The sequence below is a fragment of the Epinephelus fuscoguttatus genome, linkage group LG10 (genome assembly GCF_011397635.1).
Source record: "Epinephelus fuscoguttatus linkage group LG10, E.fuscoguttatus.final_Chr_v1".
Lineage (NCBI taxonomy): Eukaryota > Metazoa > Chordata > Actinopteri > Perciformes > Serranidae > Epinephelus > Epinephelus fuscoguttatus.
In genome coordinates this window covers 1506040-1533592 of record NC_064761.1, presented here as the reverse complement: position 1 = coordinate 1533592, position 27553 = coordinate 1506040, and the positions used below count along the sequence as shown (strand labels likewise).

At 40.0% G+C, this 27553-nt stretch overlaps 3 protein-coding genes across 4 annotated transcripts in view; 2 read left to right on the top strand and 1 right to left on the bottom strand.

Moving 5' to 3' along the window:
* The first annotated feature begins 395 nt into the window (after positions 1–395).
* Positions 396–2667, top strand: LOC125895901 (uncharacterized). 2 transcript variants are annotated; one of them, XR_007450222.1, is made up of 3 exons: positions 396–1105; positions 1713–1818; positions 2040–2667. XR_007450222.1 is itself a non-coding variant. In XM_049588102.1 (2 exons), the coding sequence occupies exons 1-2, from the start codon at positions 1678–1680 to the stop codon at positions 2457–2459; spliced, it is 561 nt and encodes a 186-aa protein (XP_049444059.1). In that variant the 5' UTR covers positions 1119–1677; the 3' UTR covers positions 2460–2667. The 2 variants fall into 2 exon arrangements, 1 of the variants encoding a protein (XP_049444059.1); XM_049588102.1 differs by lacking the exon at positions 396–1105 and having other exon boundaries at positions 1119–1818.
* Positions 2668–2972: 305 nt separating this feature from the next.
* LOC125895894 (bromodomain-containing protein 4-like) lies at positions 2973–5127 on the bottom strand. Its single transcript, XM_049588088.1, has 3 exons — positions 4794–5127; positions 4551–4655; positions 2973–3636 (listed from the first exon to the last, which is right to left on the bottom strand). Exons 1-3 carry the CDS (start codon positions 5062–5064, stop codon positions 3092–3094), a joined length of 921 nt encoding a protein of 306 aa, XP_049444045.1. The 5' UTR covers positions 5065–5127; the 3' UTR covers positions 2973–3091.
* An 18695-nt stretch (positions 5128–23822) lies between these two features.
* LOC125895897 (artemin) overlaps positions 23823–27553 on the top strand; it is a 59558-nt gene continuing 55827 nt past the window's right edge. The window contains exon 1 of the mRNA XM_049588096.1: positions 23823–24037. Coding sequence (XP_049444053.1) covers positions 23857–24037 — 181 coding nt within the window. The 5' untranslated portion in view covers positions 23823–23856. The remainder of the gene's footprint in view (positions 24038–27553) is intronic.

Sequence of the window (27553 nt, the reverse complement as noted above, 5' to 3'; positions counted from 1 at the left end):
TTTCAGGGTGGGACTGTCATCTCATGTGAGAAGTTTTGGAAAGATATGCCCACGTCGCATTTCAGCAAAGTTACACATCGCATGCAGGAGTGACTTGGCATATAATTATACATCATGTTTTTATACATCAAATATACGCCACAGCATTTAACTTTGAGATAAATCAAAAGATAAGTGTTTGAGACCTACTTCCTGTCACCACTAGCTAACACTATGGCTACGTTCAGACTGCAGGCCTTAATGCCCAGTTCCGATTTATTGCCCAAATCCGATTTTTTGTTTGGCTGTTCACATTACATTTTAAAATGTGGCCTATCTACGGACTGATGTGTGAACAGCTCACGCTCCTGAACTGACCCGCATGCGCAGTTCATAGTTGATGACATCACGCGCACAACTGTGTTTACGGAAGCGAACATGGCAGCGGCAACAGGACTTTATGGTCTTATGTTAAAAACAATGTTTGGCGGCAGCCGGCAAATTTGTGAGCGGGCGCTATGGATAAGGAAGAAGAGGAGAAAGAAAATCAATGTTTTAATGATGGCTTTGTGCGGAGCAATGGCTGCAACATCCGTACAGAGGAGTATGTGGATGCGCTGTCGGAGCCAGGAGTGGTGGGATCGGGATGTGACTGGTTTCACAGATCAGGATTTCTTCCAGAACTTCAGAATGTCGAGGAATACCTTTCACTACATTTGTCAGCGCCTGTCCTCGAGACTGTCGAGGCGAGATACGTCGTTCAGGAGATCCATCTCCTTGAGAAAGCGAGTAGGAGTGGGGCTATATTGGTTAGCAACAGGGACGGGTTACCGCACCTTGGCCAACCTGTTTGGCATCGCCAAGTCCTCCGTTTGTTCTATTGTCCATGACTTTTGCAAAGCTGTTCATCATGTCCTCATGCCTGACTACATTAAACTACCCCAGGGAGACGATCTCCAGGAGGTGCTGCAGGGCTTCAGACAGAGGTGGGGGTTCCCCCAGTGTGCTGGGCGATCGACAGGAGTCACATCCCCATAATTGCACCTGAAGAAAATCATGTTGACTATTTCAACCGTAAAGGCTGGCACTCTGTCATCCTACAAGGCGTTGTTGATCACCAGTTCTGGTAAGCCAATATTGGAAATAGTCTGTTTTTTTTTTTATCTTGCCTTTATCTCAATATTGATATTCATTAAAAGTAGACAGTGTTGTAATCATGAGACCTACATGAAAGAGATGTGTACAGTGATAAAATACCTATTTACAGTATATTTACACAAGCACTGCACTTAAGTACAATTCCAGTTGTTGTTTCACACATATATTTCACAATATTTCACACATGTGGCTGATGATTGTCTCTCTAGGTTATGGACATTAAGAAGGGACTAAAGTAAATCCACCACTCTATTCAAGTAAAACCACTGTAAATTATGAAAAACATGTTTTTCATGCCTTAACAACTAATTGTAATATTAACTGACAACATCAATGTGGTATAAAGGAACTTTTTTCTGCAGGAAAATAAATTTATCACCAGTGAAATCACATTTTCATAAGTTAATTGAAATGTACAAGTATATATAGAAGCTATGCAAACACAGTAACCTGAGTAAAGGTTATCAGTTACTAACCCTGATCACAGTGCACTAGCAATGTAACTACCACCTGGCAATTCTTTGCATTATTTTGCAAGTTATGGATGCTCAACTCATTACATGTTCTCTCATCAGTTTCACCAACATCTACACTGGATGGCCTGGAAGCGTTCACGACGCCAGGGTTCTCAAGAACTCCAGGATCTACACAATGGCAGAGAGAGGGGAGCTTTTTCCAGCGGTTTTTACCTCAGTCACCACTTTTTCTTTTTACGACAAGACACAATGTTACTCTAATATTGCAGTTTGTGATCACAAATAATGGGCCATAAAAATATGCATTCTTGTCAACCTATATTGAAGTTAAATTTGATTAAGGGGTATCCTTTTGAATTGCATTTAATCAAGCAGGTGGTCACAATATTATGACAATGTTATGATATCATGTTTCTCTTATCTTAGGACACTGAAGAGATCAATGGCGTCCAAGTCCCAATAATGCTGCTTGGTGATCCTGCATACCCCCTGCGAACCTGGCTGCTCAAAGGATACACGGACTCCGGGGCTCTGACAGATCAGCAAAGATATTTCAACGAGCAACACAGCAGGGCAAGAATGACAGTTGAATGTGCCTTTGGGCGACTTAAGGGGCGATGGAGGTGCCTCGGTAAGCGCCTGGATGTGGACATTTCCTCTGTCCCCACCATCATAAGTGCATGTTGTACACTCCACAACATATGTGAGAAACATGGTGAAGCATATGAAGAACCTGCTCAAGCTGCACCATGGGATGAAAGAACAGCAGATGGAGGAGCACAAGATACTGCTCACCCAGCAAGAGTCAGGGAGGCCTTGACAGAACTCTTCTACAGCCAGCGTTGAACTATATCAGCACTCACTATTCACCCTCACATTTAAATGGTTTTGGAAGAACATAAGAACCAGGTGACTTTTCTTTGTCAAAAATAGTAACTTTATTTTACTGTTGATAATAACATTCTCCAAATATTAAATTAAATAAAGTACATGTAGTGCAAAACACAAGATGTCAGGTTTGTCCTGTGCAACAATGTGCGAGAATGAAATAAAAATCCTGGATACTACACTTGCTTAAATTGTCCATTTCTCAAATCGTTGGAAGGGAACAATAGTCTTCCATAAAGGGTAAATATGTTGTGTGTACAACTCTAAATGAAAATTGGCTGACATTTTTTTAACTGAATTAGTCCAGGAGGTTTACTGTTGATAATATCATTCTCCAAATATGGAATTAAAGAAAGTAGTGTAAAACATAAGGTGTCAGGTTTGTCCTGTGCAAGAATGAAATAAAAGTCCTGGACACTACACTCGTTGGAAGAGAAGAAATAGTCTAGTAAAGTAAACATGTTGTGTGTCCAATTCTAAATGCAAACTTAAACTGAATCAGTCCTGGACCTTTAACACATGACATAACAACGTCATAACAGTAATACAGATAAATAAGGAACCCTGTTTGTCAAGACATGTTGAATGATTTAGCTTTCCTCATCACCTGAAGGTCTGCTGAATGGTGGGTGTGCTGAAACCTGACAGGTGGAGTTGAAGGGTGGAGCAGAATCTGGAGTGTGTGCAGGAGACTGGTTGAATGGCAGAGGTTGTGATAGCCCTTGCAAGAAGGAAAAGGGGTGGTTTGGTGTCTCATGGCTAAATGGCAAAGGCTGAGGTGAAGCCATGTGGAATGGAGGGGGCTGAGTAAAACTGCTGTGGGAGTGTTGAGGTAGTGGTTGTATTTGGTTGTAGAGGTGTGATGGCTGCATTGAAGGAGGCTGTACTGGTGGCGGTTGTGCTTTTGGAGGCTGTACTGGTGCCTGGTAATTAGGTGGATGTGGATAGTGATGTGACCTTTCCATAAACTGACTGAACAATGTGAACATTCTGATTTCATGTGCATGCTGTGCTGCTTGCATCTTCAACTGAAGCTCGGTGTCATCCTTGTTGAAAGTGCTCCCAATCTTTTCAGCAAAGACTTCAAGTGCTGTCTCCATTTTTGTCTTTCTTTTTCTGCTCTTGGAAGATTTAGCTGCAAGAAACAGAAACAATCATTTTGTATTAGTATTTTGTAAAAGGTAAGTAGTAGAGGGTAGGCATGATTAGAATCAGAATCAGAATCAGAAATACTTTATTGATCCCCGAGGGGAAATTGTTTTCGTTGCAGGTGCTCCTTACAAGAATAGAAGAAATAAGAAACAGAAGAAATTTAACATTCAGTGCACTTAGAAGAGAAAAAATAAAAATAAAATAAAATAAAATATGAATATAAAACAAAATATATGAATATAAAACAAAATATATACTGAAAAAATAGATAAAAGAGTATATACAGTAAAGGTGCTTTATGCAGTAAAGGTGCTTTGAACAGTAGTATTCTGAGATTGTACAGGCTTGTTATTATACATATATACTGAATTAGGGTGTACAGAATGTGCATTGTGATTCAAAAATAAGTTAAATGACAAATAAATCTATAACAGTGGATATTAAGTTGAATTATTGCACAAGTAATTACACTGTTGCTTATTGCACTTGGTTATTGTATTAAGTCAGTTGACAGGGAGTGAAAAAGTCCAAGGGCCATTCAGAGGGAGGAGTTATACAGTTTGATGGCCACAGGCAGGAATGATTTCCTGTGTTGCTCAGTCGTGCAAAAATTAAATTAGATTAAAGTTAAGATTTCTGTGACACCTTTAACTGCATGGTGGATACAGATCCATCCATAAAAAATAATACAGTATTCACATTACTGAATTCAAATCTATTTATTTCCATTTTACCATGACTTAATGCAGACATATCAGTTATTATCTAATTGATTACTGACTCAGCAACTGATAATCTATGACTATCAATTTGCTGCAGCCCTGAAGCAAACAGTGTTAAATGCAGTAGCATACAAAGCACCTGATCACAACCATTATTACTGTTATTGTTACTTACTTTCAGATGACTTGGTGGCTGCTGTGGCCTTCTCACAGGTCTCTGTACTCTGCTGAGGTGATGAGGCGTCACCAGACACACAGGATGTAGAGAGGAGTGACTCTCCTAGGGCAAAGAAACACATCAGATTACGATGCCACAATGTCAGAGATTAGATTTTTTTTCAGTGACCTATACAACATTTTCACAAATGTATTTTGGGAGCAAATTCACTGCATATCTGTAGTTGTTTTGTTGGCTTACCTGTGTCGGCGTCTGTGCCAGCTGAACTTGTTTCACTCTCTGGAGTTTCAGGCTCGTCTTCGGTTACAGCCACAGAGCTATCTAGCAGTTCCAGTGGCTGAACGCTCGGCTTGTCTCCTAAAATACGTTCCAGCTCTTCATAAAACGGGCAAGTGGCACGACCACGGCCGCTACGTTGGTTTGAATCTTTAGCCTCTTTATATTTAGCCTTCAGGCTTTTCACTTTGCGCTGGCACTGCAACCAGGTCCTTCTATGGCCCCGTTCGGACATTTCTTTAGAAATTTCTTCAAAAACAGACCTGTTACAGTAAGAACCTTCAAGTTTTGCTTGGACCGAGGTGTCCCCCCAAATACCTATGAGGTCTAAAACCTCGCTATCTCTCCACTGGCCGCCTGCATCCATGCTGTCCTCCATGTTTGTTTTCATTCTGTTCCGCTCCCGCCTACTCTCCCCGCCTAGGACACTTTTTTTTCAATCAACTTTATTTACAAAACAGGCAGTGTGGGTCATAATGACGTCAAAGTCGCATTCAATGCGACCTGGCTGTTCAGACTGCGGTCGCATTCAAAAAAATCCGATATGTATCAGATTCAGTACCATATTTGAAAGTGGCCTGAATCTGATTCGAAAATGTCAGATTCAATGTGACTTGTGCTGTTCACACTGTCAAAAGTAAATCAGATATGGGTCACATTTGAGTGAAAAAATCGGATTCATGTCACTTGCAACTGCAGTCTGAACGTAGCCTAAGAGTATCAGGAAATATGGTCATATAAATGTTTTCAGGGCAGGACTAATATGAATCGTCTGAAGTTTGATGGAGATCAGAACATTTATGGCAAAAATATAGCAATTTTCTGTTGCATGGCAAGACATCAAAATTAAACTCTCTGCAGCACGCATAGACACTAATGATATGTCATGTTTGTGTACATCAAATACACACCACAGTACTGAAATTTCAGGTTAATCCAAAGATAAGTGTCTGGTAAGAAGTACTTCCTTTCACCACTAGGTGGCGCTATGACTATCACGGAATATTGTCATATAAATGTGTTCAGGGTGGGACAAATATGAATCATGTCAGGTTTGGTGGACAACAGACCATTTACTCCAAATTTATAGCAATTTCCTGTTTCATGGCGAGACATCAAAAGTAAACCCTCTGCAGCGCGTGTACACACTAATGATATGTCACGTTTGTGTACATCAAAGATAGACCACAGCACTGAAATTTCAGGTGAATCCAAAGATAAGTGTCTGGTAAGAAGTACTTCCTTTCACCACTAGGTGGCGCTATGACTATCACGGAATATTGTCATATGAATGTGTTCAGGGTGGGACAAATATGAATCATGTAAAGTTTGGTGGACAACGGACCATTTACTCCAAATTTATAGCAATTTCCTGTTTCATGGCGAGACATCAAAAGTAAACCCTCTGCAGCGCGCGTACACACTAATGATATGTCACATTTGTGTACATCAAATATAGGCCACAGCACTGAAATTTCAGGTTAATCCAAAGATAAGTGTCTGGTAAGAAGTACTTCCTTTCACCACTAGGTGGCGCTATGACTATCACGGAATATTGTCATATGAATGTGTTCAGGGTGGGACAAATATGAATCACGTCAAGTTTGGTGGACAACGGACCATTTACTCCAAATTTATAGCAATTTCCTGTTTCATGGCGAGACATCAAAATTAAACCCTCTGCAGCACACGTACACACTAATGATATGTTTGTGAACATCAAATATGGACCACAGCACTGAAATTTCAGGTTAATCCAAAGATAAGTGTCTGATAAGAAGTACTTCCTTTCGACACTAGGTGGCACTATGATTATCAGGAAATATGGTAATGAAAATGTGTTCAGGGTGGGACTAATATGAATCATGTGAAGTTTGGTGGAGATTGGACCATTTATGACAGAGCTACAACAATTTCGTTTTTCATTGCGAGACCTCAAGACTCAACGCTCAGCAGCGGACACACCATTCAACATTGGGCAAATCCTGTGATAACTTTTGGTCACAACATAGTCGCGCTTCCATACACCAAGTTTGGAGCCAATCTGATTAAATCTGTAGGACAAGTTCGTTAATTTACAAGCCCTGGAAATGGGCAAAAATGCACAAAAGTGGCACAAGTAAATTCAAAATGGCAGACTTCCTGTTGGGTTTGGAGCATGGCTCCAAGAGGCTTTTTTTTACGTAATAGAGTGTTACAGGTGCCTACCAAGTTTCATACATTCAGGTCAAACCAGCTTTGGGGGCTGCTTAATTGAAATATTCTAGGGGGCGCTGTTGAGCCATCTTGGTGCATCAAAACACAAAAATCACATCAGACAACAGGACTTGTGACCTGTGATGTGTATACCATGTTTGGTGAGTTTTCAAGCATCCCTTGTCCCTTCAAAACAACATTGTGTTTGGTGGCGAACAAGGCGGCGCCATGGTGACAGCGTTTGATGACAACTCAAAAACTTCATTTTTAAGCATCATCAAGGTCTAAGGACATAGACCAGCAAGTTTGAGGTGGGTCTGATTAACCTGCCAGAAGCGGGACATCAAAGAATGTATAAAGTAGCTTTCTGTTGCTAGTAGGTGGCGCTATGGCCGTGATTCAAAATTCCTCTGTAGATGTGTTCAGGGCTGGACTGTCATCATATGTGTGAAGTTTTGGCAAGATATTCCTATATGGAGTCAAGTTACAGCAACGTTTATCATCACAGCGAAACATCAAAGTTTGCCGCCAGGCCATGGCCACGCCCTTCAACGAAAACTCACAGTTTCCACAATAAAGCGTCATCAACGTCTTATTGCTTTTTTCACCAAGTTTGAGATGGATCTGGTCAATTCTGTCGGAGATGTACATTAAAGTCTAAAACATGACATTTCATGTTGCCAGTAGGGGGCACTATGTTTATCTCTAATTATTGACATGTAGATGTGTTCAGGACAGGACTGTCATGAATTCTGTGAAGTCTGGGCAAGATTGGACCATGTCTGCTGGAGTTATAAACTACTTCCTGTTTAGTGGCGAGACCCCTAACTTTGACGCCATCCCACGGTCACACGCATTGATGAAAACTCAAGCTGTTGATGACTTTTCATCTTCAAGGTCTTGGGATGGGGCAGACCAAGGTTTGAAGTCAACTGGATGAAATCTCTAGGAGAAGTTCATTTATTTATGACCCCTGGAAATGGCCAAAAATGCATCAAATTTGCACAGTAAATTCAAAATGGCCAACTTCTTGTTGGGTTTAGAGCATGCCTCCAGAGGCTTTTTTGTAGGTACTGGAGTATTACATGAGCCTGCCGAGTTTCATACATGTAGGTTAAACTGGCTTCAGGGGCTGTTTCCTCAAACTTTTGTAGGGGGCTCTACTGAGCCATTTTTTGGAACCCGCACACGAGACCCTTAAAATATCAAATTTTTCACCAGTTCTGAGATGTGTGCAAAGTTTCATAAGTTTTCGGGTATGTTAAGCCTCCCAAAAAGGCAATTCATTTGGAGGAATAATAATAATAATAATAATAATAATAATTAAAGCTGCAAGCAGCGATGAACGGGCCCTCGCACCTTCATGCAACTCAGGGAGGCTGGCAGGACGTCTTCTGACGTGTCAGTTCATTTCTGTCAGTTAGATATCGCATGCAGGAGTGACTTTGCATATCTTTGATACAGTGCTGGAATGACACATTTCATATTTTGTATCACTTCCTCTTTCCACTTGAGGGAGTTGCAGAGCGCACTAATTATACATCATGTTTTTGTACATCAAATATACACCACAGCATTTAACTTTCAGATAAATCAAAAGATAAGTATTTGAGACCTACTTCCTGTCACCACTAGCTAACACTATGAGTATCAGGAAATATGGTCATATAAATGGTTTCAGGGCAGAACTAATATGAATCATCTGAAGTTTGATGGAGGTCAGAACATTTACGGCAACAATATAGCAATTTCCTGTTGCATGGCGAGACCTCAAAATTAAACCCTCTGCAGCACGTATTGACACTAATGATATGTCATGTTGTGTACATCAAATACACACCACAGCACTGAAATTTCAGGTTAATCCAAAGTGTCTGGTAATAAGTATTTCCTTTCATCACTAGGTGGCGCTATGACTATCACGGAATATTGTCATATAAATGTGTTCAGGGTGGGACAAATATGAATCATGTCAAGTTTGGTGGACAACAGACCATTTACTCCAAATTTAAAGCAATTTCCTGTTTCATGGCGAGCAATCAAAAGTAAACCCTCTGCAGTGCGCGTAGACACTAATGATACGTCATGTTTGTGTACATCAAATATAGACCACAGCGTTGAAATTTCAGGTTAATCCAAAGATAAGTGTCTGATAAGAAGTACTTCCTTTCGACACTAGGTGGCGCTATCATTATCAGGCAATATGGTAATGAGAATGTGTTGAGGGCGGGACTAATATGAATCATGTGAAGTTTGGTGGAGATTGGACCATTTATGCCAGTTTTTCATGGCGAGACCTCAAGATTCAACGCTCGGCAGCGGGCGCGCCATTCAACATTCGGCAAATCCTGTGATAACTTTTGGTCACAACGTAGTCACGCTTACATACTGCTTAATTGAAATATTCTAGGGGGCGCTGTTGAGCCATCTTGGTGCATCAAAGCACAAAAATCACATCAGACAATAGGACTTGTGACCTGTGATGTGTATGCCACGTTTGGTGAGTTTTCAAGCATCCCTTGTCCCTTCAAAACAACATCGATTTGATGGCGAACAAGGCGGCGCCACGGTGACAGCATTTGATGAAAACTAAAAAGCTTCATTTTTAAGCATCATCAAGGTCTAAGGACTTAGACCAGCAAGTTTGAGGTGGGTCTGATTAACCTGCTAGAAGCGGGACATCAAAGAATGTATAAAGTAGCACCTAGCTCGCACCGCTAGGTGCTCGGGCGCTAATAATAAAAAATCCTTGCCTTTCAATTGGGTCCTCGCACTGCTAGGTGCTCGGGCCCTAATAATAATAAAAAATCCTTGCATTTCAATAGGGTCCTTGCACCACTAGGTGCTCGGGCCCTAATAATAATAATTATTATTATTATTCTTATTCTAAAAAATCCTTGCATTTCAATCGGGTCCTCGCACCGCTAGGTGCTTGGGCCCTAATTAAAGCTGCAAGCAGCGATGAATGGGCGCTCGCAGTCCACATGCGTCAGGGTATGCTGCCGTCGGGATCGTTCACCTAGATGTCTTGTCAGCTACAATAAATAAAAAATAAACGTTATCTCTTCCTTACATTTCCAGTATACAGTTAGGCACCCAACCCACGTATGTATTTTTCCAAAAAGTAGAAGCTGAATGCATGCCCAATAGTTCAAGGTCTTCTGACTCTTTAAAAGTTGACATGGTGTCTCTAGCTCAAAGTATGAGGGACAAGAAGAGGTTGAAAGTCGATGAGTTTTGAAGAGGATTTGAAGATTTTCCAATTTACTTCCGTTCACACTAATTAGACTGCCACCAGAACGCCACCTATTGGCCGATTTGCACCGAATTTTGCACAAACCCTCATCGGGCCATGAAACACAATTAGCGCAAGTGTTGTGGTAATCCCACTGTATTTGGTCAAGATATGAAAGACTGTCTGTTTTGAAAACAATGTGCAGAAATTTGTTATTTTATATTTTAGGCGTTTTCTGGACTATCAAAATTCTTTTAATAACTTTTTGTCAGGAGGGTCCACAGATGCTTCATGCAAAGTTTGGTGCAAATCAGTCAAATCGCCTAGGAGGAGTTCGAAATAGTAGGTTTATCATTGTTCGCGATTTTGCAAATGGAAATTTAATGCAAAAGTGGGTGTGCCTTACATCACACAATTCAGCTGAATTCAGGGAACACTGAGATTTCAAAACGTTCGACATGTTACATGGGAGTTGTGGGCCAAAAACACTTTTGCATTGAAAATAGTGCCACCTGCTGGTCATTTTTGGTGTGCGAGTTACAGGGGCCAGTCTACACCACCCCTACCAATTTCATTTCCACAAGTGTTGTGGTGTTGGCACAATGCCAAATATTAGACTGCCACCACAGCACCACCTAGTGGCAGATTGGTAACTCCTTCGTCAGATATCCTCAGGAGGGCATTGACAATAATTCTCTAAGTTTCGTGTTAATCCGAGCAACCAATGTTGAGATATAAAATACTTCAATTTAAAGAGCGCCACCTGGTGGTAATCGCCAGGTTTTTGATTGGGAATGCATGCATAATTAGGCTACTGTTGTCTGGGTGCGCAAAGGTGAAGTGGCTGGTCTGGTCATACAAAGTTTGATGGAGTGTCAACTGGACAATATGGAGATATTTGCATCTTGAAAGCTGGACTACAATTGTGGATAGACAGGGAGAAACACATGCAAGCCTAAGACGTGGTAAGATACATATTCCTCACTATATGAAGTGACTGATAACAAGATCTGTATAATGGATTGTAAAGAAAATGTTGCAAACCTACTTTTTCGAACTCCTCCTAGGCAATTTCACCGATTTGCACGAAACTTTGCACACAGCATTTGTGGACTCTTCTGACAAAAAGTTATTAAAAGAATTTTGAAATTACAAAGAATACTGAAGTTATTAAATAGCAGCTTCCTGCAGATTTGGTACAAAACAGAAAGTGTTGCATATCTCCACATTGGTGTGTTTGAATGACATGGAACTCAGTTTACTACTTACCCATGAGCCCCTGAGGCTCTGAAAAATGTCAGGCGATGACCACCAGGTGGTGCTCTTTAAATTGAAGTATTTTATATCTCAACATTGGTTGCTCGGATTAACACGAAACTTAGAACAATTATTGTCAATAATTAGAGTGTGTAGTGTATAGTGAAAAAAGGTTTTCTCAGCAAAAAGGCCGGGAAAGTGTTCTTCTCAGCAAAGAGCCGCGAAAAGTAACTATTTGTTTCAGTCTCAATAGCCGGCAGAAATCGCTCGTCAACTTGAAGGTATAGAACAGAGCTATGGAGCGGGTGGTGTGAGTTGATATGGCTGAGTTTCAGTTCATCGCAACCAATCACAGCACAATGGGGAAAAAGGTGGAGACTCCAAACGGAATGTCATTGGATAACATGATCCTTAGCTAAGCCCCGCCCCCCTTGGTTACTGTTGCTATGTTTTTCAAGCATTCACTTCCAGCTATGCTCTTGTTTACAAATACTTTCGGGTAGAAAACCAGCAGAGTTTAGCTGTATATATATATATATATATTTATATATATATATATCACATTTTTCATGTCACTATATCACCGTGTAGACTAATCAGATGTTTGTAAAATCTATAAACACAATGATTGAACAAACGTTACTATCTCTGTGTGCACGCTTTGTCATTAACACGATTATCGTAGATTAGCTAGGCTAACCATTAGCTGGTAGCCCCGTTAGCGGTGTCTGTAAAAACTCAGTAACTCAATATATGGTCCGTGAAAAAATATCTTTCCAGCGGCTATCTTAGTTACAACATGATTGAGCTAGCAAAGCAGTGTTGTGTTACTATTTGTGGTATTTATTCAGCTGTAGCCTTGGACCCAGACCTTCATTGCATGAACGTTTATTGCATGAATGTCTTGGAAATTAACCCGTTTTTCGTTTGGGGTTCCCGGTCTAGACCGATTCACGTCTCCATAAATGTTCAAATCAAACATGTATTGTACTCACCTCATAAACACAGATGTTAGGAAGGTGAATGGGGGATTGCCTTGTGTTTGTATATTCATTATTGTTCAATAAACATGCATTTTATCTCGGATGTCTTGAAATTTTCTTCATCCCTTCTTCGTCCTGCAATGAATGAATGCACCGGCTTTGTACTGCGCCACAGCGCCACTATAGGTTCGGAGGTGTACTACCAATGTGCCTGCGGCCTCGTGCCTATGACCGAATCACAGCCGTGATGATATAAATATAACATCACTCCCTCTCGTGTGATATTGCTTAAATATATGTATGTATAGCCTACTGTGTATTGTTTTTCTGCACTACCTTGTTCTCTATAGTTGATGTAATGTGAATTACTCCTGTGTGGGATCAATAAAGTTCTTATCTTAGTCATCTGAGAAGATCAAATACATTGTTTTTGGTGCCTGTTTCCCAAGTACATTAGTGCGTGTGTGAATGAATAAACGAGAGGCATTAACATAAATTTCTTTGTAGAAAGATGCTTTATGAAATTAAGTCCATTTACTTGTATTACTTTACGGCGCAGCCTTGCCACATCCAATATGGCGGCGACGTTGATATATCGCAGCAGTGGGCAAACCCACTCGATGCGGCATCTACATATATAGGTTCGTTCGAGATAAGCCAGGCCTGCGCAGATTTGATCACCGGCGATCGGTGCACAATGCATGCCGGTTAGTTTTGTGTCCGACTTCAGCCGTTTCTCAATATGTGTTCTTGTGCGGACTTGTGTTCTTGTGGACTTGTGACACATCATCAGTCACAGCCCCAGTACTGTTCCAATTCAAAGTTCACATCTGGCCAAGTTCAGTCCAAATTCCCGGATGTGTTCTCGCCACACCCATTTCACCGGGGATGCATCGGAGCAGACTTGTGTGGACTTCAGACAGCCAGGTATCCCAGCATGCATTTCACAACAATCATCGGAAAATGACACAACTGGCACAATTGTAAGCCATACCGATATGTTACTGTTGTTTTGTCACAGAACGTAATGTTTTCATGCGTAGTTTATACGTCAGACCTGTGGTCGATGTTTTAATATAGAGCCCAGTTGAATGTGACTGAGGTCCGCTAGATGACAGCGGTGTCAACCCTCATGTGTTTATGAGCGCTGACACCGCTGTCATCTAGCGGTGTCAGCGCTCATAGATAATAAACGTGTGTATGAGCGCTCAGGCTGCCCCAGAGAGCAGCCTCTCTCAAGTAGTCCTTTTGAAATTCATGGCTGATATCTCTGTAGTGGTTAAATATGAAATGTAATCCGTGTGGGGAATGTCTAATGGGCAACATTCAGTCTCAGTATAAGATATATTTTTATATTATTAAATGTTGTAACATGTTATTGTTCTTTGCATTCTTTTGCTTATTTAGGCCTATGCGTTTTTACCATTCAATAATGATTTTAAGAATTTATTGTAATTTATTTATTCTATTTAAAGATTGTCTTTATTGTAGTATTTATTCAACAGCATTTTAAATATTGATTATCTGATATGAATTGTATACCTGCATGATGTCTGAAGTGTGGCTGAATAAACTTTTCCTCTGAACATCTGACCTGTTTAATCCATTTATATTGATGAGGACAGACTAAATGAGAAACTGCTGTCAGTGTAATCCAGTACAGCTCAGCAGCACCACAATCTACAACTCAACACTTCAATAAAATGTCAGACTGAATATTAAACTGCTGTTGTTTTTTCTAGGTGTACCAACTGTCAAGTCTCCATGAAAATGTGGACAGAAAGCATTATGATCAGACAAATGCAGTGATGGACAGTGACTAAGTATATTTACTCAAGTAGCTACTGTACTTAAGTACAAATTTGATGTACTTCTACTTTGGGTATTTCCATTTACTGAGAGGGAAACACTGTACATTCTACTCAAGCTACATTTATTTGATAGCTATAGTTACTTTTCAGATAGTTTGTTTTATATGTTGTTGTTTCATATTTACAAGTTACTGTGTGTTGTTATAGATCAGACTAGTACACCAGTGACAGGTGTTAAAATTAGTTCTACCATGACGACATTTAAATGCTGCTTACATGTAGCCGACGTTGATCGATTAATATTCAATACATATTCATGCATATGATGATTACAACACTTGAAATTGGGTCACTTTGCATAATGAGTACTTTTAACTTTAATTTTAAGTAGTCCTACATTTTGCTGACAATACCCAGATACTTTTACTTAAATCAGATTTGGTATGCAGCACTTTGACTTGTGACTGAGTTTTTGTTCTTTGTTGTGATATTCCTGGGTACTTTGTCCACAACTGGACAAACCTATCGAACAGACATGCAAGCATTGCACGTCTCATCCTCATTCTCCGCTGTCTTTCTGGGATCTGCCTCCTCAGCTGGGCAGCCTCCTCCTCAGCCTGCAGGTATAGCAGTCCTGCTGCAATAACTGCGCCAAGATGCCTTCTCCGATCCATGTCCGTTATTGATTTTTGATTTCCATCTCGCCAATGCTCACGATCACAGTAACCACCAACTCTCCACAAACTCCACCAACCACCAACTCTCCACAACTCTCCAAGTCCAAACTTGCCAAGTCCACAAGTCCGAACTGCCGAGCTTGAGTATTGCTCTGACGTTTTACAAAAGTGGATGGCGATAAAACCGCAAGACCGAGGCGGCCACAGTTTTTAGAGCCAGGCGCTGCAGTTGCTCTCCACCGACTGCACCACCTGGCTCTCACCTGATCTAACAGCTGATTGGTTCAGATGTCAACTCAACAATATGACATTTTAGATAAACTTTTCATTTTTGTTGAATTTTAGAGATTAAGATTGTATTTGTCTGATCTGAAGGTTTATTCTGTGAAGAGAAAACATGTTGTGTGACTGATGGTGAAGTTTAGTTGTCAGAGACTAAATAGGCCTACATTCATCATAAACTATACAGAGTCTACTGTACTATATTAATATTGGACGGTTTAATTATTGAAGTATTTAGCAACACAGAGACTTGTGATCAGTGGGATGTGAGGATTCATAAAATAAGGTGTACAGATGTGAAGCCCTGACTGGATCTGACTGATCTTTAATGAAAGCTGTTGTCTTGTATTTTTTTTTTTCTGAAAATATTAACCTTATAGTCAAACACAGTTTATTCAGCCTGTGAAGTTGAGGGGACAGGTCAAACTGATATGATGCTGATTTACAGGAGAATTCATATCAAATGGAGGATAAACCATGGACATAAACTACAGATCACCTGTAAAGCATTTTAATAAATTAATATGTCATAATTAAAACAACTGGAGACGGAAAACAAACTGATATATGGGTCTGATCACTTTTTTTAATGAATTGACATCATTCCAGACAGGATATGTGTGTGTCTGTGACTTCCTGTACGGACTGAAGGCTGCTGGAAACTGTCGGGAAACTGCCTGACTTCACCGCAGCTTTTTGTCACCGCCCCCTGCTGCGGCCGCCTGCTCTTGTCTACTTTTCAGGCGAGGCGCAGTTCATCTCGAACGAGCCTATTGTCTATGGTCTATGGATCAAGGCGAGCGCTTCTTCCTACATGCTCAAAAAGTGCTGATTGGCCGAAGAGGAGTCCTGTGTATCTGCGCTCGATTGCTCTTCCTTCATCCTTAAACTACCCGGATGTCTGTCACAGTAAATTGAAATTGAATTTTGAGAACTGAAATTGAATTGTGAGAACTGAATGTGAAGATATGTAGAAATAAATTCAATTTCAAATTATACTATTCAGATTCAGTTTTCAATGCAATGATTCAAATTAAACAATACAATTTCAAATTATGTGATTCAAATTCAGTTTTTCAATGCAATTATTCAAGTTTAGAAATTCAAATTCAAATATAAATGATTCATATTCAGTTTCTGGTGGCACATATTTCAGCCCATAAGCTTCTTCCCCGTCGGACGCTAATGAGAAAAGCCGTTCTTTCACATTGGCATAATGCCACCCAGCAGTGTCAGAAGGAAATATGGCCGGAAAACAATGTAAGATAAGGGGGTGAAAAGTCCAAGAAGGGTGTGAGGGAGAAGTGTTTTATGGATCCAACGATCACTGACTTTCACCCAGGAGGCTGGTGTTCGCTTCTTGTATGAATGTAAAGCCAAACCCTGTTCTTTTGTCCTAAACACAACCACGTGTGTCTGTTCATTGTTTAAGTAGGAAAAATTCACCGTGTTGTACCAACACAGTGTATTTATTTTGAAAGACACTGTATACAAACTTTATATTTCACATGAAAATGAAAGTGTATTTCGTAAACAGACAATGCATGTAACAGACTGAAGTTGACATGGCATCTCAGAATGTCAATAACAAATGCATGTACCTTGCATGTCATATATTGACACGGAAAGTCCACGACCAAACGTCGATACATGGCAAGGTCGGAATGCAACACATTCTTACTCCTTTTCATTTTCAAAATAAATGCACTACATCAGGGCCCTATTTCAGGAAGCAGGCTCAACAAACTCTGAGCCTAATCCCGATCTACGGGTTGACTGAGCCTGAGCTGAGAAACTCTGAGTTTTCAGTTCCAGTAAAGCTGATCAGCATTAGTTCAATCAACTCTGAGTATGTTCAGCCTGAGAGAGGCGTGTTCACGGTGAGCACCGAAAGAGTGCTCACCGTGAACGCGCCGAGTGCAACTAACGTGATTCAGTGGCCGAAAGCAGAAAGCCACTTTTTTTGTCCCAGCTGAGTCTGAGATTTTAATGACCGCAAAATGAAAAAAAAAAAAAAACTAACACGTCAGCTGCAGCTAAACAGCATGAGGTGTGATGGGAACAGACTGCAGAGTGTGTTAGTAGGTAATGTGAAGTGATGTTATGCAATGTGATGTGTTAATGTGTCTAATATACAGAAAATACAGAAACATTACACAGAGTTCGTGTAGCCTATTTTAATAAAATTTGCTGGATCATCTTATTCGGCTGTAATCTGATGGACCCCAAACACACTGGGCATCAATTCAAAATCAAACACAAAAATGTTGTAGCCTACAGACTGGTAAAAGTTTTGCTTATACTTCCTTCATTCTAGGCTGAGGTTAATTGAATTGCTGAACTGCTGTGAAATGACTTCTGATTCACGTAGGCCTAATCTCCTTTATGCTCAGATGGAGCTATTATGGGGTGTTTAGTCCTGTAAATGAGCCAGTTACACTGCGAAATCTTTGAATATATGAAAAGCATTCATGAATCATTGCATCATGTAACGTAGATTAATTTCTGATTAACACTGACAAACCTGCAGTTCTGTGGAATTCCTCTTTTTTAAGATTATTATTATTATTATTATTAGGGCTTTTGTTGCCTCTAATGGCAAAACAGCGTAATGTTGAGGGAGAGAGGGAACGACGCATAGCGACAGGCTGCAGGCTGGGTTTGAACCCACGGCCACTGCATCAGGCGCTGGGCGTCTGATCACGGGACATCCACTCCATCCACTAAGTCATCGATGCTCCATTGTAAATACTTTGATAATTGATTCTGATTTATGTCCAGGGAAAACCACAAAAAACGGGCAAAAGTCTTCTCAGAGCCAGAGTCACTTTTCTTGCGGCCCGACAAACCGCTGTTTCTCTAATATGTTCAGTGTCTCTGATGTTATACAGAAAACTGCCCTGCCGAAGAATCAAAGGGCAATGCATTAATTTGCTCAGATGATAATGTAAATCCACAATATGTAGGCCTAATATGTGATATATCTGGGTGGAACAGATTGTTAAGATAAATGAAAGACTGTGAGGTCAAACAGTATCTTTCATACAGACACTCCTCTGGGGAGAAATCCAAACAGGGTCTAATCATCTTCTCCTTACGCAGCAGCCTCTGTATAAACTGTGCCCCAACGTCCACAACTTCACTAAATGACACGCCATGTCTCTCCTACCTGCTACTTAGATGAAGCAAACCTGCGAGCCAGCAGGTTTGCTTCGTGGAGTAAGTTGCCATAGTAACTGACTCAGGGTTTCACTGAGCTGGCTTTCTGAAACGGAAAACTCAGAGTTTCCATCATCTCAGGCTCAATATACTCAGAGTTTTCACTAATCCTCCTTTCTGAAATAGGGCCCAGTACAACACCGCAAATTGATGCTTTTGTTCTTTCAACAACTTTTTTTTTTGTCAAAACACACACTTGATTGTGTTTAGGAAAAAAAACAGGGTTTGTCTTTACAATTTTACAGGTAGCAAACACCAAACTCCGGAGTGAAAGTCCGTGGTTGTTGGACCCAATCCACCCTACTCAGACTTCTGCCCCCTAAACTTGTGTTGTTGTCCTGCTGAATTTCCCCTTGGCACCAGTGGTGTCAGAGAGAAAAAACAGTGAGTGACCATGGTTGCAGAGTAAGAATGTGTTGGGTAGTGGGGAAGGTTGTGATGGAACTCCTTGTACTTGACATCAGTTCATTAGTTCTGTGATAGAGTTGGAGAAGCTGGAAACATTGTCATCTAGTAAAAGTATATGGGGACTTTGTGCCTAAAATTGAAAGTTCAGCGAGTTTGAGTGAAAATTCAGCGAGTTATAGGTGTTGAGACAAAAAGTGTTGCAACCACACCTGGTCTCCGCTATGGATACACTGCTGTTTCCTAAAAAACAATGGAGTGGCTCATAACTTTATTCTTCTAATGTGTATTATCACATGGCCACTGGCTCTCTGTTGCTGGGGAGATTTTCCTACATTGCAAAGTCATGAAAAACATGCAGCCAACATGCAGCCAGCGTTGAATTTATGTTAATGTCGCTGCTGGCTGCTGCTGTGTTCCTGCTGTGAGAGTAACTACTCTATCCATTTAATATCTTTTGAATCCCTGGTCTATTTCTAGTTTACTCTCAGTAATTGAATTATATGGAGTAAACTCAAACTTCATATTTAATTTGGGCCAGAAATTCAGCTCTGGGTGCAAGTTATATGCTGAACTAGGCCTTGACCTAGGCCTCAGACCTCAGTGATTCCAAGATGGCTGGTCGAAAGAAGGAGGACAAATAAAATGGTCAGTACATCTCACAAGAACAACTGCGTGAACAACTGGATCGACAAGAAGCTTTCTACAAAGAACTGCTACAACAGCAGGAGAGCAACTTTAAGGTTTGTGTGCACACCCTTATGGACAATACAAACACAAGAATGGATGCTATGTTGAAAGAGCTCCAGGAATTGAGAATCCGCCTCCATTTTACACAAAAGGAGGTGGATGACTTGAAAGCTGCCAGCACTAGTCTGTCATCCAACTGTAAATCAAATGAAGTGGATATACACAAGCTGGCTGAATCAGTGATTGCATTAAACAACAAAGCGGACATTTTAGATGGTCAGTCCAAATGTCACAATGTGATTATTGATGGCATTCCTGAGTCTGAAAATGAAAGATGGTCGGATTCAGAGGAGAGGGTGCTGACTCTCTTCAAGGAGAAACTGGACCTGGATCCCCACACTATTGAGATTGAAAGAGTTCAGCATCTCGGAAAAGCATCTACAGCCACAGAAGGTACCCATGGTAGACAACGACCTCGACCTCTAATGGTGAAGTTTCTAAGAATCAAGGACAGGGACACAATTTTGAGCAAAGCAAAAATGCTGAAACAATCAAACATTTATATAAATGAGGACTATCCTGATTCAGTTCGCCAGAAGAGAAAAGAGCTACTGCCTAAAATGAAAGCTGCCAGAGAAAGAGGGGACATTGCCTTTTTAAGATATGACAAGCTCATCATCCACAAACAGCATTAAGGAATAAGGAATGTGAACCCACAAGGACAATACACACAAACACACACGTGATCAATGAAAGAAATGGGACAATATGCACAGACACACACAATATATAAAGGTAAAGGTATGGTGAAAATACATTTCATATCTCATGTCAATTGCTGCTCTCTTTCCAAAGAAAACTTTGAAAATTGCACATCTGAATATTTGTAGTTTAAGGAACAAATTAGATGAAATTGCTGATCTGTTGTATTCAAACACAATTCATATACTTGCTCTATCTGAAACCCATTTAGATGAGACATTTGATGATGATGCTTTGAGCATAGAAGGATATAATCTATACAGAAAGGACAGAAATATGCATGGGGGTGGAGTTGCCTGTTATGTTCAAAATCATATTCCAGTGAAAGTTAGGGAGGATATCATGTGTAAGGAAATTGAGGTATTGTGGCTTCAGGTTAACTTGCCCCACATTAAATCAATTTTACTGGGCTGCTGCTACAGGCCACCAAACTCAAATCGTAATTATTTAGAGGTTATGGCTAAGAATCTGGATAAAGTGTGTGAATTGAACATGGAAGTTGTTTTTACTGGAGATTTAAATATCGACTGGCTATCCCACAGTTGTCCTTTAAAGCAACAACTGATTACCATAACTGATGCCTGTTGTTTGAAACAAATGTTAATACAACCAACTAGATTAAATATCAATAACAATGGTATCAACACTTCCTCCTGTATTGATCATATTTTTTTGAGTGAAAATGATTCTTACACTGAGGCAGTATCAGTCCCAGTAGGTTGCAGCGATCATAATGTAGTAGCAATTGCAAGGAAAAGTAAAGTACCCAATGCTAAACCAGAAATTGTGTACAAAAGATCCTACAGGGGGTTCTCTCAGGAAGCCTTCCTGGAGGATGTTAGCAACATATGTTGGTCAAATATTCATGATGAAAAGGAATCGGATAAAGCACTATCAGTATTTCTGGAAAAATTTCAACCAGTTATGGACAAGCATGCACCTGTTAGAAAACTGACTGTGAAAACCTATAGAGCACCATTGGTCGACAAAGAGCTAAAAGACCATATGTCTCTGAGGGATAAGGCAAAGGAAAGGGAACAAATATAAATGATAGACAGAAATACTGTAAACTGAGGAATTATGTTACAAAGCCCAACCAAAAGAAAAAGAAACAATATTATGCTTTACAGTTAAACAGAACCACGAATGACAGTAAAAAGCTTTGGAGCACACTGAATAATATAATGAGTGGAAAGTCATCTTCACAACCAACCTATATTGACTGTGGAGGCACCTTTATTACTAAACCCAAAGCAATTGCAAATTATTTGAATGATTATTTTAGAAGTAAGGCATATAAATTAAGGAAGGAATTATCACATGGTACCGACAATAGTTTATCAGTTTCTAACATAAAGAAATATATGAGAAATAAAACATGCCATTTTGAATTCTGTGAATTAAAAACAGAAACAGTTGAAAAATTAATTAAGTTAACATGCAATGACAAACAATCAGGAACTGATAATATAGATGATAAACTAATTAGGATAGCTGTTAATTATATAGCAAACCCTAAATGTCACATAATGAATACCAGCCTGATACAATCTATCTTTCCACAGGCTTGGAAAGAAGCAAAAGTCATTCCTTTGCCTAAAGATAAGAAAACATCCTTCAGTGGCCCTAACAGCCGTCCCATAAGTTTGTTACCAGCAATAAGTAAGATCTTTGAGAGAGCAATTTTCAACCAAATACAAAAATATTTTTCAGTAAATAATTTGATAACAAACTTCCAGCACGCTTATAGAAAAGGACATTCTACATGCACAGCTTTAGTTCATATGTCAGATGACTGTACAGAGATTTAGATAATAAAATGACCTGTGGAGCAGCCCTATTAGACTTTTCAGCAGCCTTTGATGTAATTGACAACAATCTCCTTCTTAAAAAGCTGGAGTCTAATGGATTTAAAGCATCTGCAACAGCCTGGATGCAAAGTTATTTGAGGAATAGATTGCAGAGAGTTTTCTTTAATGGTGATTACTCAGATAGCATGTCTTTAGAATGTGGAATTCCTCAAGGAAGCTGCCTAGGTCCACTTATGTACACTATATTTACTAATGATTTACCTCTCTTACTGAAAGAGGCCAAATTAACGATGTATGCAGATGATACTACAGTGCATCAGCAACAACATCTGCTGATCTAAATGTCATCTTGAACAAGGAGCTAGATATAGTTGGGAAATGGGTCTTTCAAAACAAATTGATACTCAATACAACCAAAACGAAATGCATTGTATTTGGTTCAAATTATTCTCTCAGGAGAGAGCCAGAACTAAATCTCTTTATAAATCAAACACCAATCCAGCAAGTTAAGGAAACTAAGCTCCTGGGCATTTTTCTTGATAATAAGCTTTCCTGGTCAAAACACACTGACACTGTTATGAACGGAATGGGTAAGGCATTGGCAGTGGTAAGGCGATGCAGAAAATATCTTACATCAGAATTAACTAAAATGGTAATAAACAATATTGTCCTCTCACAGCTTGACTACTGCCAAATTGTATGGGCAAATGCCACTAAAAAAAGATCTAAGCAAACTTCAGTTGGTTCAGAACAAGGCGACACGCCTTGTTCTCCAATGTCAATACAAGTGTCAACAGCATGCACCTCTGTCTACAATGGTTAAAAGTTGAGGACAGAATGAATGGTGCACTTGTATCTTCAATATGGAAGGTTTTATAATCCAATTTGCATCATATCAGTACGATCAATTAAAACACAATCAAGAGTCATATCACTAGACAAGCATCAGAGCGTCGGTTTTCAATTCCTAAACCAAACACTAATTTTCTGAAGCAAACAGTCAAATATAGATCAATGAAAATATGGAATTCCTTACCACTGACAATGACTAAATTGACACAAAAATCAATATTTAAAAAGCAAATTAAGAAACACCTGGGAATATCATACCTGTAGGATACCATATATGCACATGTAGGCACATACATAGGCACGCGCACACACACACACACACACACACACACACACACACACACACACACACATACTGGACATTTTCATGTCTTGAAGGTTTGATGTATATTTTTGCTAGGGGATGATGATATATATGTACTGTAAGTTTAAGGTTTGTTGTTTTGTTTTGTTTTTGTCTTCTTGATTTTTGTTTTTAAATTGTATGTTTTAAATGTATTGTTTAATGTGGACCCCAGGAAGACTAGCTCTGCTTTAGGGCACAGCTAATGGGGATCCTTTTAAATAAAAATAAAAACAAAAACAAAAACAAAAACAAAGCATTAAGCGATCGTGCGATGGAGGAGGGAATGTAACACTGCAGGCTTTAACACACACACACACACACACACACACACACACACACACACACACACACACACATCTGGACGTAAAGCAACACCTGTCCGGCAGCAGGACGCACGTCACATCACGGCACGGCACGGTAACCTCTGGGCTCATTAGCTCCTTAGTCCTGCAGGATCCGCACGGTGGTCAGTGCTGTCACTCTGTGACAGTGTCTCCAGCCATGAGCAGCACCGATATTAGGACTGCGCCATTATGCCAAAGGATAGCGTATAACCGAAGAATCGACGCAGAGCACCGCAGAGAATATTCAAGTTTGCGTGAATTATTACAGCACCAGGACACCAGTGGCTTGCTTCGTTTAAGTACGTCCATGATCGGGGGGGCGAGCAAGCTCGGCAAAGGTAAGCCAATTGAAGACAAATGCGCTGTCTAACGCTGTCGGATCCCCGACTTGATCTCGGTTCTCAAAGTTTCAGGAGCTCATCAACCCAAATACAAGACAGAATTCTTTGAAAAGCAAGTTTGTCTTTTGTGATACTAGTCTAGTAAAAAAGTCTAGTAAACCTGACTTTGAAAGGTTTAACAGCTTTTATTGTTTTATGGCAGCTATATATATATATAAACAAAAGAATTGACGTGCTCGACTCACCGTTTGAAAAATCACAGGGTGCCGACCAAAACTCACAAACTAAATAAATCCAAATGTCAGCACTCACAAATATCATATATATCAGTCCTTTAATAACGCACAGCAGTATCACAAACGGACGCGTTTCAGCACCTAGCTTTCCTCGACGCTGAAGAAAGCCCAATGCTGAAACGCGTCCGTTTGTGATACTGCTGTGCATTATTAAATGACTGATATATATGATATTTGTGAGTGCTGACATTTGGATTTATTTAGCTATATATATATATATATATATATATATATATATATATATATATATATGACATATCCTACAGAGGAAAAATATGGAAGAAATTGTAAAAATATCAGTTACTTTTAGCACTATAATTCACATGCACATGATGGATTCCCATATTTTATATGCAAAAAGTATAATTTGAAATGTTAGAATTGATACTTAATTGTAGAAAATAACAGTACATATAATGATTATTACTGAGAAGTTATTAAGACATTTTACAGACAACTTTACAATTCAAAACTAATTGCTATACACTGTAAACCTCAATCCATCCATGACACAATATTTTAATGTAGAATCTACATAATGCCCGGGATTGTCAAAATGACATAAAATTTATGTTCACCTGATGCAAAAACCCATTCCATTTTCATGTTACGACAAGTTGAGTTTTGAGTTAATTTGACTAAAATTTATGAAGCCGATATAGCCAATAAACAATACTATCATTGTGCACTTAACATATTATTCGGGCTAAATGGGTGACGTTACCCAGCATGCCTTAAGACAGTGTGCAAGGCCATAAGCTGAAGAAAACTCTGTTTAAATGTGTTCTAAATCACTCACGTTACCCATTACACAGTGGATAATGTTTATGTATTTCACAATGGTTCTTATGCTTTACAGTTAATGTTGTGGTTAAAGACATTGCCGGACCATTAGTTTACCATTGTTTACACAGTTGGGGACCTCACGCCTATGTGTGCTGAGGTGAAATAAGGTGCACTTAGAGATAAGATTAAAAAAAGTTATGTTAAACTGACATAAAATTCCTGTCAAGAAAATGGTCATGTGACATTTATTTTGTGTCTGATGTACTCAGAACTTTTATGTTACTGAATTGTACTAAACTGAAATTTTTGAGTGCAAGCTGTTTCCAAAAAAAACTGAAGTTGAGTGAATGAATTGGGGTTTTCAGTAAATATATTTCACTAACAAAGACCACACCAAAAAGATTAAGATTTCAAATGGTTTATTGCATATGATGGATTATGGGTTCGGAGGAAAGTGTGGAGGGGTGAGGATCAAGGAATTAGAGAATGAAAGGATGAGAATGGAGGGATGAAGGGATGAGGGATGAAGGGTTTAGGGCTAGGTGGATGAAAGGTTAGGGATAACAGGATAAACATCAAGGGAGGAAGAGTGAGGAATGAAGGGATGAGGGTTGAGGGATGAAGGGATGGAAGATTGAGAGTTGAGGGATGAAGGCTGGCTGTCTGGGTAGCAGGCGAGCGTGATGATGGATGTGTTGGGTCGAAGGCAGGAATGCAGGACGGATCCTAGGAGTGAGACTGAGTGGGGGAGTTGCCTCTTTGTGAGCTCGGCTTCAGATAGACCCCCAAGAGAGCTTCAAGAGTGCATGGGAGTGTCGGATGTTGTTTGTATCGTAGCTCGTATGTGTGATGTTTACTAAAGAAGACAGTGCCCTGGAATTTTAATGTGGTTGAGAATTTTCTGCCTATAAATGGTTAAAGTGGCTCCGTGCGAAGAGACGACCCAAGTAAAAAAGTCGAAAGAAGGTCGGAGGCTGGTGCCAATTGTCAGAATTTCTAGAATTAACAACGGGAAAGCAAGAGTCGGCGATTGAGGATACGGGACACTCGGATTGATGAATTGGTGCAGGTCTGAGGCCAGGGTGAGTGTCTGCATTAATAGCATGTTAGGGGGCTTTCACACCTGAAAGTCCGGACCAAGATCCGGACCATGGTCCGTGTTTTTGCTACATTGTATACATTTGGTTACATTTGGACACTCGCCCCTGCCACGAGATAGCCTACTTAAATGATACTCGCAGTTTACTCAAAGATGCCTTATAATTTTAATATATTTAAAGTTTATATGTATGGATAGAAAATTCAGTTATATTACAAAATTATATCTCTCAAAGACAGAAATTTAGATAGGCTTCTCAGAGGTTACTCAACTTGCTTTTATTATGCCTAAAATAATAATCTTTTTCATTTGTACAAAAATAAATATAAATGTAAAATAAATGTAAAATCTCTGGAATGAAATAATGATAGAAATAATGTCTCTTCTGTATTAGAAAAATCAACTTGTAAAATAATAGCTATCTTTTCAAGTCTTACTGGACAAATAAATAAATAAATAAATAATATGAAATAATGTTCTAAATAATACCTCTTCTGTATTAGAAAATCCAGCTTTGAGCTCCCCGGCGCCTTTATTAGACACAGAATCAAATGTGCCAGCTTTGCACACGGTGCACTCAGCCTCCCATATATCCCGACCAGGTCGGGACAGGAAGTTGGGAATTTTTTCTGCACTTCATCTGTGAAGCTGCACTTGCGCTTTGGCATCTTGGAAGAGCTTAGAATAATGCTGCGCCACGCGTGTCTGGCGCAGCAGACACTGTTGGAGATCTGCCGATTTGCAGCCTCTCTGGGATTACGCACGCGCGCACACACACACACACAAGGAAAATCGGACATTATCATCAATTCATAAACACCCCCCAGACGCCCCGGACAGGACATGAAAAGTGGACATGTCCGGGCAAAAGAGGACGTTTGGTCAGCCTAACCAATGGTCAGCGCCTTAGCTCTCCTCAGCTAGTTGGATAGTTTTTTCTATGGTTAGCACTTAGTAGGAGAATGAATGAACACATCATGGCAATAATTTTATTGCTGTGGCATTGCTACCAGCAGTATCAACATTATGCCCACTACGCGAGCCTAGTTCGATTAGCTCGGATTCGGATGAACGTCCTGGTCGTGCGGAGGCTTTATCGTCGCTGGCAGGAAAGGAGAAGACAACTTCAAGTACACCTATGAGCCCTGGCTGCGCATCAGGAAAGACCAGTGAGGTGAGTGGCAAATGATTACACTGGAAATTTATCGTGTTACTACAAGATTGAGCTAGCAAGGCAGTTTTGTGTATTATGTTCAGTTTGGGTCGGTTTCCACCACCAGCTCTGGTCCAGGTCATTGAGCTCGCTTTCGCATTCGCCCTGTAATGGACAAT

Bases quoted from the DNA above. Each gene is read 5' to 3' on its own strand.
- LOC125895901 (XM_049588102.1), top strand. From the start codon at position 1,678: ATGGATGCTCAACTCATTACATGTTCTCTCATCAGTTTCACCAACATC. The intron at 1,819-2,039 runs GTTTTTACCTCA...CTCTTATCTTAG, and splicing joins GAGGGGAGCTTTTTCCAGCG to GACACTGAAGAGATCAATGG.
- LOC125895894 (XM_049588088.1), bottom strand. From the start codon at position 5,064: ATGTCCGAACGGGGCCATAGAAGGACCTGGTTGCAGTGCCAGCGCAAA. The intron at 4,656-4,793 runs GTAAGCCAACAA...TCTTTGCCCTAG, and splicing joins TGGCACAGACGCCGACACAG to GAGAGTCACTCCTCTCTACA. The intron at 3,637-4,550 runs GTAAGTAACAAT...TGTTTCTTGCAG, and splicing joins AGCCACCAAGTCATCTGAAA to CTAAATCTTCCAAGAGCAGA.